The sequence below is a fragment of the Phodopus roborovskii genome, unplaced genomic scaffold (genome assembly GCF_943737965.1).
Source record: "Phodopus roborovskii unplaced genomic scaffold, PHOROB, whole genome shotgun sequence".
In the NCBI taxonomy this organism is placed as follows: Eukaryota; Metazoa; Chordata; class Mammalia; order Rodentia; family Cricetidae; genus Phodopus; species Phodopus roborovskii.
In genome coordinates this window covers 3,916,794-3,929,404 of record NW_026126407.1, presented here as the reverse complement: position 1 = coordinate 3,929,404, position 12,611 = coordinate 3,916,794, and the positions used below count along the sequence as shown (strand labels likewise).

At 47.5% G+C, this 12,611-nt stretch overlaps 1 protein-coding gene across 1 annotated transcript in view; it reads left to right on the top strand.

Annotated features, from left to right (window-relative positions):
• Positions 1–1,249: 1,249 nt before the first annotated feature.
• Positions 1,250–12,611, top strand: part of Nos2 (nitric oxide synthase 2) — a 35,623-nt gene continuing 24,261 nt past the window's right edge. Inside the window, exons 1-5 of the mRNA XM_051179842.1 lie at positions 1,250–1,375; positions 5,421–5,508; positions 6,289–6,411; positions 7,707–7,855; positions 12,116–12,278. Of these exons, the coding sequence (XP_051035799.1) occupies positions 1,269–1,375; positions 5,421–5,508; positions 6,289–6,411; positions 7,707–7,855; positions 12,116–12,278 (630 nt within the window). The 5' untranslated portion in view covers positions 1,250–1,268. The remainder of the gene's footprint in view (positions 1,376–5,420; positions 5,509–6,288; positions 6,412–7,706; positions 7,856–12,115; positions 12,279–12,611) is intronic.

The following is a 12,611-nucleotide window of genomic DNA, read 5'->3' as shown; positions in this document are numbered from 1 at the left end:
TAACACAGAGGTTGAGAAAAACAGATCCAATTGCCAGAATCAGGGAGGAAGGGGGGAAGCAATGGCTTCCTCCCTAGTTTGTGGCAGTCCTGTCATAGCAAGACAGCATTACGTGTGTGGGAGGGGTCTGGTAAGGGAGGGGCAATAGGAGAATGTGCTGTTGAGCTTTCTAAGAGTGTGGCCTCTGCTGCCGGGTCAGGAGGGGCCAATGGGTGGCAGATGGCTTTCTGGAAGAGGGAGCCCAGCTGAAAAGGGGTTGTCCAGGAAAGGTGGCCAGAGGATGTTCCTAGGAGAGGAAGCAGCTTACAAAGGGGGTTTTAGTCTGAAAATGCCTGGAGCCTCTTATTTATTTTTGTTTTAAAACACACTTTTCAAATCCTTGCAAACTAAGAGCCTGTTCCTGGTGGCTTTCAACTTTGTGTAAACAAGCGATTCGGAAGTGTGCTGGGTGTGTCCATGCATGTGCACGCATGTGTTTTAGAGACAAAGGGTAAATGTGGGATCATCCAGGTGAACACCATAGGGAGTTCAGAGCAAAGTTAAGCTGAGCCTTTGTGACTCCGTTACAGGGTGCTAAAAAGAAACACTCCTTAAACTGTAATTTGGAGTTGGGTTTCATTTGCTGAAATACTGGCCAAGAGGGTCTTTGAGGGCCACACCCCTACTCCACCTGGCTCCTATGAGGGTCCTATCAGCTGCCCTGCCCCCAAATTTCAACCTACCAGCAGAACAAAACACCTTGGTCCTTCTATGTAGCATTGTCCAGAGGTTTGTAGGGACCTAAAGGATACTTTGGATCAGATGGGATTCCACTTTTCCCATTAGAAGTCGCCCTCAACCCTAAGCTTGCTTTCTTTTTCCTTTCTGGAATCGTTAAGGACAGGGAGAAAGGGCAGAGTTCTGGGAGGTTTTGGTGAAGCAGAGGCAGAAGTGGCCTTGAGCAGGACCTCTGGTCCCTCAGCTTCTGCATCCACAAAGCAGAGGTAATAAAGAATTGCCTTCTTGAGTGGATTTCGTTGGGGGGGGGGGAGAGAAAATAACAGACGTGGAAGATGCCAGTGCAGCGGGAGTCTGGGCCGCGATCCTGCGATCCTTGTCATCGCTAAGGGAATACACAAACCTAGGCAAAGCGCGCCGCCCTGATGATGTCCTGGGCCACTAGGGGCCAAGCCCGGATCGCCGGAGGTGGGCGGGCGCTACGGGGGCGGACGCTGAGGGGTTCCGCTGCGATAAAGGGACAGCTCCAGAGAGAGGCGGTGGCCCCAGCCATGCGCGACGGGCTGAGCAGCGCGTGCGACGCCGCCCGGCCACGGCTTTGCCGCTTCCTGCGCAGGATCTTCGGCCCGAAGGTCGCCAGCCGCGTGGGCCCAGCCAGGTACAGCGCGCGGGGCCTGGGGAACAGCGAAGGCTATGGGCGCCCGGGTGACCCTGCCAGGACTCGAAAGAGGCAGGGCTGAGAGCCCACCCGTGCTGCTTCTGCACCAAAGAACTTCTGTGCTGCGTTGGTTTGAGATGGTTCTGGCTATCAGACCTGGAAATCCTCCTGCCTCGGCTTCCCAAATGCTAGGATTACAGGCGTGTGCCACTAGTTAATGTGTGGGGTTTTGTTTGTTTGTTTTTTGTTTTTGTTTAGCAGTACTGGGAATTGAACTGCATTTAAACAGTACTCTTACACACACACACACACACACACACACACACACACACACACACACCGCCTTGTTACCCTCTCCCTCCTTACTGCGCTCTAGACAAATATGGTGAAGAGGGCAAAGATGATGTTTTTACAATAAGACATTCTCCCTCTCACAAGCTAGGTGTGGCTTCAGTACTTCCCTCCTCAGCACCTAGTTTGGCCACACCATGACTGCAGATGGTTCTATGGGCCTGAGCAAACCCCCATGGTTCCTTCTGCCTGCAAGTCCTTAATGGTCCTTTACTCCTACAATGGGCTACCCAGGCTGTGGGTTTGGGAGTGTCTGCGGGCTCTCAGTGCAGTAATTTGGAACCAAGGGTCCTGAGCCTTAAAGGGCTCATCTGACACCTGGTCCTTGGTTTCTGTTAGCAAGTGGCCAGAAGAAATCTGCTAACTGGTAGAAAGACATAGTAGCTGGAGCAAAGCTCTGTTTATTCACTGTTACATTTTTTTTGTCCTTAATCCTAATTATAAAAGTACTTGAAACATTATTAAAAAAATACCTTCAAAATGCATAAAGTTAAAAAGAAAAAATGAAATTTAAGTAGCTCATGACTTATCTATCACACTATGCTAATCACTGTGAATCTTCACTGGCATTTCCCCCAGGGGTTTTCAGCCTGCTAGAGCCCACATTCATACACACACACACACACACACACACACACACACACACACACACACACTGCATACATGTACTCAGGCTGTCACCAATCGAGTCAGCAGGTATCTAGTCCGAGGCATTAGGGACAACCTAAACATACAGTCCTAGAACCTGGGGCCAGGTTAAATGTGGCTCATCTCAATAGTGCATTTCAGACAGCATTTAAAATATTTTGATGTTTAGGTGAAGTGCTTATGTAGACAGTGACATTGTCTTTAAGTCTATTATTGCAGCCCAGGGGAGGTTTCTGATCTAAATCTATCCCCCAAATTGTGAAACCCAGGGTGGGCTGGATTCAAAGGATGGGTCAAAGGGGGCTGGTGAGAAAGCAAATCTTGGCTTCCTTTTTTCTTTCTGGTGAAGTGTTACGAGCAGTTTTCCCTCCAGCCTGATCCCACAGCTGCCTCAGCCCCAAATAACACAAGAGATGCTGTATTAGATATAAAGATGTTGGCCTGTTACTAGCGTTCCTTATTGGCTAGATCTATCTTAAATATTAACCCATTTCTATCAATATAAGTATTTTTACATGGTCTTCTCTTACTTACCAGAGAGAGGGTTCGAATTTTCACCTCTCTTAAGTCTCTACCAGTCCAGACCAGGGGAGCATGTATAAGAAAAAATTTTTCAGCTGGTTGTGGCAGTACATGCCTGTAATCCCAGCACTCAGGAGGTAGAGGCAAGAGTTCAAGGACATCATCCGCTGAATAGTGAGTTCAAGGGCAACCAGAAGTACAAGAAACTGCCTCAAGCCACCAAAAAAGAAATGTTCCATGATTTTGTTTGTTTAGTGTTTTGGGGGTTGGGTGGGTGGAGGAGGGGTGTTTGTTGGTTGCTGTTTTGTATTTGTTTTTTGAGATAGCCCCTTACTATATAGCCCAGGCTAAACAATTTCCCTGCCTCGCCTTGAGCGCTGGGGTTCCTTCCGAGCACCAGTCAGCTAGCTTTCCCCATGGTGATACTTGCTCACACACCACAAGGAGAACTTTCCTGAGGACGGTCCCTGGGGTGGGCCACTGCAGTCTTGCAGTGAAGGGAAAGATAGGGTTCCACCCAAACACAGCAGGGTAAGGGCAAGTTACTGCCAAAGATAAGGAAGATTCTCACTGAACTGATCCAACAAGATTCTTGCCGAAGGTAAGACGGGGACAACCAAACCTCACTCTGGGGTGAGGGACCAGGGTGACTTATTACTAAAAGACTAAGCAGGGAGGTAACTAAAACTGGAGTTTGGGGGTTTTGTTTCATTTTTTTTAAAAAGATTTATTTGTTTTATGTGTATAGATGTTTGCATGCAGGCATGCTTGTGTACCACATTCATGCCTGCTGCTCATGTCAGCCAGAAGAGGGTGTCAGATCTCCTAGGACTAAAGTTGTGAGCCACCTGTGGGTGCAGGAAGTCTAACCGTAGGTCCTCTGCAAGAAAAACAAGTATTTTTAAACACTGAGCCATCTCTTCAGATTTGGGGTTTGCTTGTTTGTTTTTGAGACAGTGTCTTACTATGTAGCCCAGCCTGGCTTGGAACTCATGGAATATCCCTCTACCTCTGCCGCCTTGCTTCTGGGATCACAGAGATGTGCTACCACACACAGTCAAATCAGGATTTTACAAGAATGCACATGAATGGGTCTAGGTCAAGGTGTTAGCAAGCAAGGGATCTTTTTCATGGCTCATATACAGGACACTTTTCAGGGTTGGCCCATAACTTAGTTCAGATATAAGTTGCTTTGTGATGCCTGCAGATGTCCTTTGCATCTGTGAGGACACTCTCTAGGACCACAGGGGATGTCTGAAGCCACAACAATAATGAACCTTACATGTGTCTTCTTTTTGTTCTACCCATACTTATCAATGATAAAGTTTAATTTATAAATTGGGTAAAGTGAGAGATTCCCAACAGTAACTACTAATGACGGAGAACCATCATAACGGTTCATTGTAGTAGGAATTATGCAGTGTGGATAGTTGAGGCAGTGACCATGTTTTTGTTTTGTTTCATTTTTTTCTTTCTGGTGTCAAGAGTTTATCTTCAACTCAGCTAGAAATGTGGCTGCAACTTCACCAGCAGACATAGCTTCTCTACCCTCCCTCTTCCCCTCCCTCCTTCCCTCCCTTCCTTTGTTTTCCCAGAGTTTCTCTGTATAGCCATGGCTTTCCTGAAACTTTGAAATCTGTCTTCCTCTGCCTCTTGAGTGCTGTGATTAAAGGCATGTGCCATCATGTCTGGTCCTTTTTTTTTTTTTTTTTACATTTTCTTTTTTTCCCCACTGGTTTTTTTTTTTTTTTTTTAATCCTATTTTTTAAAATAGGTGTCAAGTAGCACAGGCTAGCTTTGAATTCCCTATGTAGCCAATGATGACCTTGAACTCTTGATCCTTCTGATTCTACTTTCTAGGTGTTAGGATCACACCTATGTGCCATCCATACCTGACTTTTGTTCCTTTCACTTTTTACAAGATAAATACTTGGAGTACCAGGCATTTTTGGCTTGTACTTGTAATCCCAGCATTCAGGAGGCTCAGGCAGATGGATTGCCATGAGTTGGAAGCTAGTATGATATACAGAATAAATAAGTTAAATTAAGTGTTTTGGGGGGTTGTTTGTGTGTTTTGTAGGCAGATTTAGACTGGTTTTGAACTTTCTATGTAGCTAAGGCTGTCCTTGAACTCTTGATCCTTCTGCCACCACCTGCCAGATGCTGGGATTCAAGGCATGTGCTACCATGCCCGGCTTAAACTACACCCTGGGAAGAGTGAGAATTTGCACTTGGCTTTCTGAGAAGGGCATTCCCCAGAGCTTCTGTGTGCTCCTGCCTGAATAGTTTTGGCTTGCTCCCCTCATATCATTTTAGCTTTGGGTGCTCAGAGTAAAGATGAAGAGGGAAGGTGATGATGCGAGTCCCTGAGACTGGCTCCCTCGTCCTCCTTTATGGGAAGCCAGGGACAGGTCATTCCCACCTCTAGCACCCAGTGCCTCATCTGCCAGATAGGGACTCACAGAGGCCTCCCAAGACCCTCTCCACTCCCAGACTCCATCTCACAATAACCATCTTTTCACAGCCCAACAACACAGGATGACTGTAAGGGTCACAGACCTGCTGCCAAGCACCACAATGATTCCCTGCAGCCCCTCACTGGGACAGTGCAGGTCAGTGGTTTGGTCACAACCAACTGGGAAGGTCCTTCTTGCATCTCCTTGGGAAATTCAGGCTACACAGCCCTTTGGATACTGGGATGGAGAGCACAGGAAGCCAGGGCCTGGGCAGTGAGTAGAGCAACCCAGGTCTGGGGTACAGAGGGAGCTAAGGATGCTGGAAACAATAGGCCAGTCTTGATGATCAGGAGAGGTGGTCCCCAGGTCCCCAAGGTGCACCAGCACCAAGATAACTTGTCTGGGTGGTTGAGAGTATGGGTGTCCTCCCTTTAAGACCTTTCCTGGAACTACGGGTGGGACAATTGAGAATGATCTCAGATTTAGCTGTTGAGCCTCTAGACTGAGCCCCTGGCTTCCAGCCATGGATCCCATCTTCCTGAAGCCTTTCCATCCTGAGGACTGTAGAGAGGTGGCAGAGATGGGCAAAGGGAAAGGTGTCCCCGGGGAAGCAGGACAGTGAAGTATCTCTTACCTTCGAAGCTCCCAGTTCTGTCCTTGGCAGGCTCAGCTGCAGCAGTGGCCTCCCATCTAACTTGAATTCCCCTCATGAGCCAGCACTGGCTGGGCCTTGGTAAGGACAGAAGCCTGGCTCTGGCCCAGCCACCTGCAGCACTCAGCTGGCACTATCCCAAATTCCGGGACAGGTGGAGGACTGAGGACTGGTCCTGTGTGTGTGCCCCACTTTGTGTCTCCACACAAAGCTCTGGAGTACAGAGGTGCGGGGTTGTTGGGGTTTCGGGCATTTGGAAAACCCTGGATGTTTACCTATCTCAGAATGGTCCGGAGCCCCTGGACGAGCTGCATGTGTCTCCATTGACCCGCCCACACCACGTGAAGATCAAAAACTGGGGCAGTGGAGAGATTTTGCAAGACACCCTTCACCACAAGGCCATGTCGGTGAGAAGTCTGGGGGCTGGGGAGGACCACCTTTGTCCTAGCTAGGGTTCCATAAGGGCCCTTTGTGGGTCCATCACATATCCCCTGGACTTAATAGACAGCCATCTTCTCAGACAAAAGATGCTGGGAACTGTTTTCATAAATTACAGTTGGGAGTGTTAATAGGGCTGTTTCCTGCTAACCATCTGATTAGGCAGCAGATAACCTAGGAGGTCAGACAAAAGGCTGCAGGAACCAGTATTTTCTTAGATTTCAAGAGTATCTGAGAGTCTTCTATTAGAATTGTCCAAAGCTGACTGACTGACAGAGAAATCAATGGGCTCCCTGTGACTGGAAGAGTTTCAAGTACTGTTTGATAGGGAGGCAACAGGGTTCGAGCAACCGGTGAACGGGAACTAATTGTCTTTTAAGGTTCCTTCCTGCCTTTAAGGTCCTTACTCTGGCTCTAGAATTCATGTTTATGAGGCTGAGTGTGGTGGTGCATGCCTTTTAATTCCAGCACTTGGAAGAGGCAAGCAGATGTCTGAGTTTGAGGCTAGCCAGGTCTACATAGTGAGTTCTGGGACAGCCAGAGATACATAATGAGAGATTGTCTCAAAACAATAAAACACAAAACAAAACAAACAAAAGAGAGAGAAAGAAGGGGAAAAAAAAAAAGAGTTCATGTTGTGGTTATAAACTGGGAAAGAACCAAAAAGGCTGTGAGGCAGGATGATTTCCCAAACCCCCCACAAACTGTCTGTAATCTCAGCACTTGGAAGATAGAGGCAGGGGGTTAGGCGTTCTAGGTGACCTGCTATGTAGTGCATTTGAGGCCAGCCTGGGCCATATAAGATCTTGTCTCAAAAACAATACCAAAACCAACCAAAGCAAAACAGAGAAATGCCACAGTTAACATCTGGGCATCCATCATTCTGGCATTTCTTTCTGTGCCTCCCTGACTGTGGAAAGTTCAGCTGCTCATCCATTTTCTGTAGGCTGACACTGGAGCCAGCTGGGTCTCTTAGAAAGGAGAGCAGGCAAGACGTTCACTAGGAGGAAGCTATGGAGTTTTCTCTGAGGCTGGCTCTGGGTCTTTAGCTGACAGAACAGGGAAACAAGCTCTTACAGACTGGATCTCAGGAAAGGCAAGGGGAGTTAGGCTGGGAGAAATCTTGGTAGACCCCAAGGAGACGGTGCCTGTGTAGCGTCACTGTGAACACAGCAGCTAGAAGAAGGCCAGCTGACTGCCTGGGGGTAGGGTGGGAGGAAGGAAGAGAATTGGAGACCTACTCACCCCCTGTTTCTTCTCCTAGGAGTTCACCTGCAGGTCCAAATCTTGCTTGGGGTCCATCATGAACCCCAAGAATTTGATCAGAGGCCCCAGAGACAAGCCCATCTCCCTGGAGGAGCTTCTGCCTCAAGCCATTGAGTTCATCAACCAGTATTATGGCTCTTTCACAGAGTAAGTGTGGCTTCTGTGAGGGTCACATTTCCCCACCTCCCTGGGGCTGTCCTGTCTCCAACTGTCCCACACTAACCTGTGAACTCTGCAGTCTCCAGACTTGCCAGCGGTTCTAGGCTGAGCAGAGCCTGGAGGAGGCTTAGGCACTGTTATGATGTCTGGCAATGTAGGGGAGAGTGTACTGGCTAGGGTTCTGGCTCCACCACAGACCACTCCTGAGTCCTGGGGAAATGCAATGGGCCTCAACTTACCCATCTGTAATATGGGGATCTTATAGCCTGGTTTATTAGACAGCCATGAGATATGGGCAAGTTTAGAAAAGTGTCCTAGCCTAGGGGCTGTGAAACAATGTCTCAGACATTGTAGACGGAAGCTTAGTGACTACATGCTCAGGCCTCTCTCTCCTCCTACAGATGTGAGCAAGATTCCCAGAGGTACCGCTGGCATCATCCTAGTCTAGCTAGAGTCCAGAATACCTGACTTGGCGGGGTGCTGCACTCCTGGGGTGTTTTCGTCTTCTTACCCCATGAGGCTGCCATGAGTCCATTACCCAGACTCCTTCATTCTTAAGCCAGTCAGTCAGTCAGTCACTCTGTTAACAAATACGTGTCTGAAATACAAAGATTTTCTTCATTGCCAGTTGCCAATTTTGTTGTCAATGCATACAACTGTGATCCAGGAGGGGCTGTGTGATGTGGTTAAGAGCTGAGGTCCAATCATCTACCTACACAGGTTCAAACCTGGGTGTGCCTTGGTTTTCTTGCCTGAAAATATCTGTTATAATATGCCCACCTTGTAGGAGTTTGTATGAAGTTTAAATGAATTAGAGGCAATTAAGAGCTAAGAACTGTGCTGGCCTGTAATGAACCGAAGTCTTAGTTATCATTGTATGTATTTTAATTTTTAAGCATTTATTTATTTGTTTGTTTGTTGGAGAATGGGGTACCTGAGCCACAGTAAGTGTATGAAAGTCAGAGGACAGTTTGTGGGAGTTGGGCATCTCCTTCCACAGTGTGGGTTCCTGGGACTGTACTGAGATCATCAGACTTAGTGACAAGTGTCTTTACACAATGAGACATCTCTCTGGCCCCTCTGTGTATGTTTTTTGAGACAGCATCTCATGAAATAGTGGAGGCTAGCTTCTTCCCACGATTGTCCAAGTACTAGGATGACAGATCCACAAGCTAATGCCTGAATATAGGACATTGTAATTGTCCCAATATAATATGTAACTAAGTAATATAGCCTCCTTAAAACTTTCTATCCAAGATACACAAGTGGTTGTAAGAATGACTGACACCAAGACAGCGAATGTCTGCTCTGCAGCTGGTTACAGAGTGGCAGTGTCATTCTGTGGTCCAGTCTCACATAGCAGTTCCACCTTGGACATGGGACATAGAAGGGTATCTGGGACCCATAACAGAAACTGTTGTTCTTGGTGATACCTGCTCCACCTGTCTATTGGATGCCAGAGCTGTGTCTGACATGAGGTCCCATCTTCTACCTGGGGGCTTGCAGAACACATGCCTGGCCCCCTGGACCAAGGGCAGCAGCCTCATGAGGGGATAGGACTTCCTTGAAGATGCACCCTGGGAGCCTGGGGTGCTGGTGCTGAGACCCTGGCTGTTAGCCTCAATGTGGAGCCTAGCATGGAGTCCTTTGGCCCTTCTGGGTCCTGACTCTTCTTGGAGCTGGGATACCCAGCTGGCATTTCAAACATAGCTAGTTGGGTCTTAAGGAACCCTGGGAAACTACAAAGCTGTGCCCAGTGCCTGGGAAAAAACCTTTACTTCTCATTTTCCATAGTCACAAGTCCATATCTTGGTCCCCAGGAATGATGAACAATAGCCAGTCCCCAGGGTGCAGGGACACCAGCAGCTGCTGGCTTTCATCAAAGTGGACTTAGACATCTGTATATACAGAAAATCGGAACCTTTTCAGCTCCTGACTTTCTGAGAGCGACCATCCAAATCTTTTCAAGACTAAGAGCCACCACAGCATTTCTAGTGACCCTGAAACATGACATGAGAAACCACATACTATGTAAGGTGGGCCTGGTGGTGCAGACCTGTAGTTCCAGTTACCATGGAGACCACGGTCCTTGCAGGAGGGTTCCAAGTTCAAGGACGCCTAGGTGACAGCCTGGGCAACATAGTGAGAACCTGTCTTAAACTAAAAGGCTAAAACAAACAAACAAACAAACAAATGCAGAGGCAGGGGGCTGAGGAGGTAGGTAGAAAAAGCCAAGTTTGGTTAGGTTCAGTCCCTGGTGCCACACACAAAAAAGAACAGAGAAGGAACAGTGGTAAAGAAAATACTAAAAGTAAAATTCACTGAGTGTGGAGGCACACACCTTTAATCCCAGTACTCAGAAGGCAGAGGCAGGAGAATCTCTGTGAGTTTGAGGCCACACTGGTCTATATAGTGAACTCTAAGCCAGCCCAGGTTACCTAGTGAGACTCTGTCTCAAAACAAAACAATGAAAAAAAATCTAAGGAAATTGGGAGAAAACATGAAAAATAATTTTAAGAGTGAGTCCCTGACTCAAACAAACAACAAAAATCCACAAAAAAATAAGTTTAAAATATTCTCTTTTGTTCGTTTGTTTTTTGGTTTTTTTTTTTTTTTTTTTTTGACAGGGTTTCTCTGTGGTTTGGGAGGCTGTCCTGGAACTAGCTCTTGTAGACCAGCTGGTCTTGAACTCACAGAGATCCACCTGCCTCTGCCTCCCAAGTGCTGGGACTAAAGGCATGCTCCACCACTGCCTGGCTAAAATATTCTTTTAAAAGTCATATTTCTTATGTGTTTCCACATGTTATATTCTCATGGGTGTTGGAAGCTTCAATGTTACTGTGTGTGGGTTTTCAATTTGCCTTTACAAGTCTATAACTGAGTTAATACTGTGCTGTGAGATCATTTATAACTGTGTGAGAGCCATGTCTCCCTTCCCAACCCAAAGTATTCTAGAAGTTACACGTTGGTATAGAGGGATAAAATATGACTATGGCTTCATAAGCTGTTCTGAGTCAGGGAAGCCAGACAGTTGTCTCCCTCTTGAGAGTCCTATAAAAGACCGACTAAGACAAAGGCTGCTCGTTCCTTCTCGATACCATCATCGCTGCGCTGTTCTTTACACGGAGAGGATGGCTTTGCTCAGGACCACTCCTTAGATTACAACAGGCAAGGCCAAATCTTCCACTTTTCAGTAAACGGCACTAAGAGTTCATCTCTCTCCTTTTACATGGCATCCCCATACCATGGGCACTGCCATTTTCATGCTTGGGTACAGAGTGGGGGGTATTTCTTGAAACTTCCTCTGATGATGAAGGACACCAACCTCACCCAGAAGTTGCCCTGTACAGGTACAAACATCACAGAGTCTTCAAGTCTTTCTGTAATCAAAAAGGAGTTGCCAAGACACTCCTCCACCTGCCCCAAAGGCTGTTTCATTCCAAGTCCTCCACTGCCCTTAATCATGAGTTCATTCTTTAAATAATTTTGTTTGTTGCCATTTCGAAAGCCTTTGGTGGTGCAGGTTGGAAATCTCAAGGTTGCTGTGGTGTGGGTGTGTTGCAAAGTCGTTGTGACCTAGTTCCTCTCCCATGGGATAATTTTGAAGTATGCTTAAATCACTGAGTATGGCTCCTTTGGGTGGGCTCTAGGGTTCTTCAGGCTGAGTCCTGACCTCAGGTCTTGTCTGGGCCTGCCTTGCCTTCTGAGGAACCGGCAAGCCTGCAGTTTTCCCTTGGGGGGAAGGTAGAAGGTCCCGTCTACTGCAGACAGTTAGGAGCCTGGCCTTGACAGCGAGACACCTGGGTCTGTGTCCTCATTTCTCTGTTACCATGCTTGCGTTCTTGGGCTTGGTATTTTCCACTCTAGAGCCTTAAGGCCTTTGATTGCAAAGTAAACATGACAGTAGGTCCTAACTTACTAGAGGTGGCATGCATCTGCTATCCCAGGTATTTGGGAGATGGAGGAAGGAGGATCAGAAGTTCTACGCTGGCCTGGGCTACATAACAAGACCTGTCTCAAGATGATGGTGATGATGACAACTTTCAGGGTGAAGATGTTAGAGTATTAAAAATTGGCCCCTAGTAACTAAGAGTGGGTCACAAAGCCAGCCCTATAGGGGACAGTGTACCAAAGAGGACAGTTTGCTTTTCTGGTGTCCAAATTCAGTTCCTACTTTCTGGGGATTGAATTAATATCCATATAAAGGACTGCTATTGTTGATCTTCCTGATGGCTTCCTGTCCCCCAGGGCAAAAATAGAGGAACATCTGGCCAGGGTGGAAGCCGTAACAAAGGACATAGAAACAACAGGAACCTACCAGCTGACACGGGATGAGCTCATCTTTGCCACCAAGCTTGCCTGGCGGAACGCCCCTCGCTGCATCGGCAGGATCCAATGGGCCAACCTTCAGGTGAGCCTCAGGGACAGAGCAGAAGAATGAAGCAGGATGGGCAGGTCCTGAGATGGAGCAAGTGGCCAAGGCTCCGCAGACTGCAGCCTATCCCTCAGGCAGGGTATCCCAGGTCCCCCTCTAGGACCTGGAATCTTATTTTAGCACCAGGGGTTCTAGACAACCCACTCTCAAGTTAAATGTGGGAGACCACATGTCACCATGAAACAAACGTCAACCTTGGATGTCTTATTCCCAAAGTCTTGGTGCTTCGAGTGTTTGCCTACAATGTTTACGTTCTTGGCTCCTAGAGAACATTTTATTTATACTAGCCTCCTAGGCCATCGTCTCCTT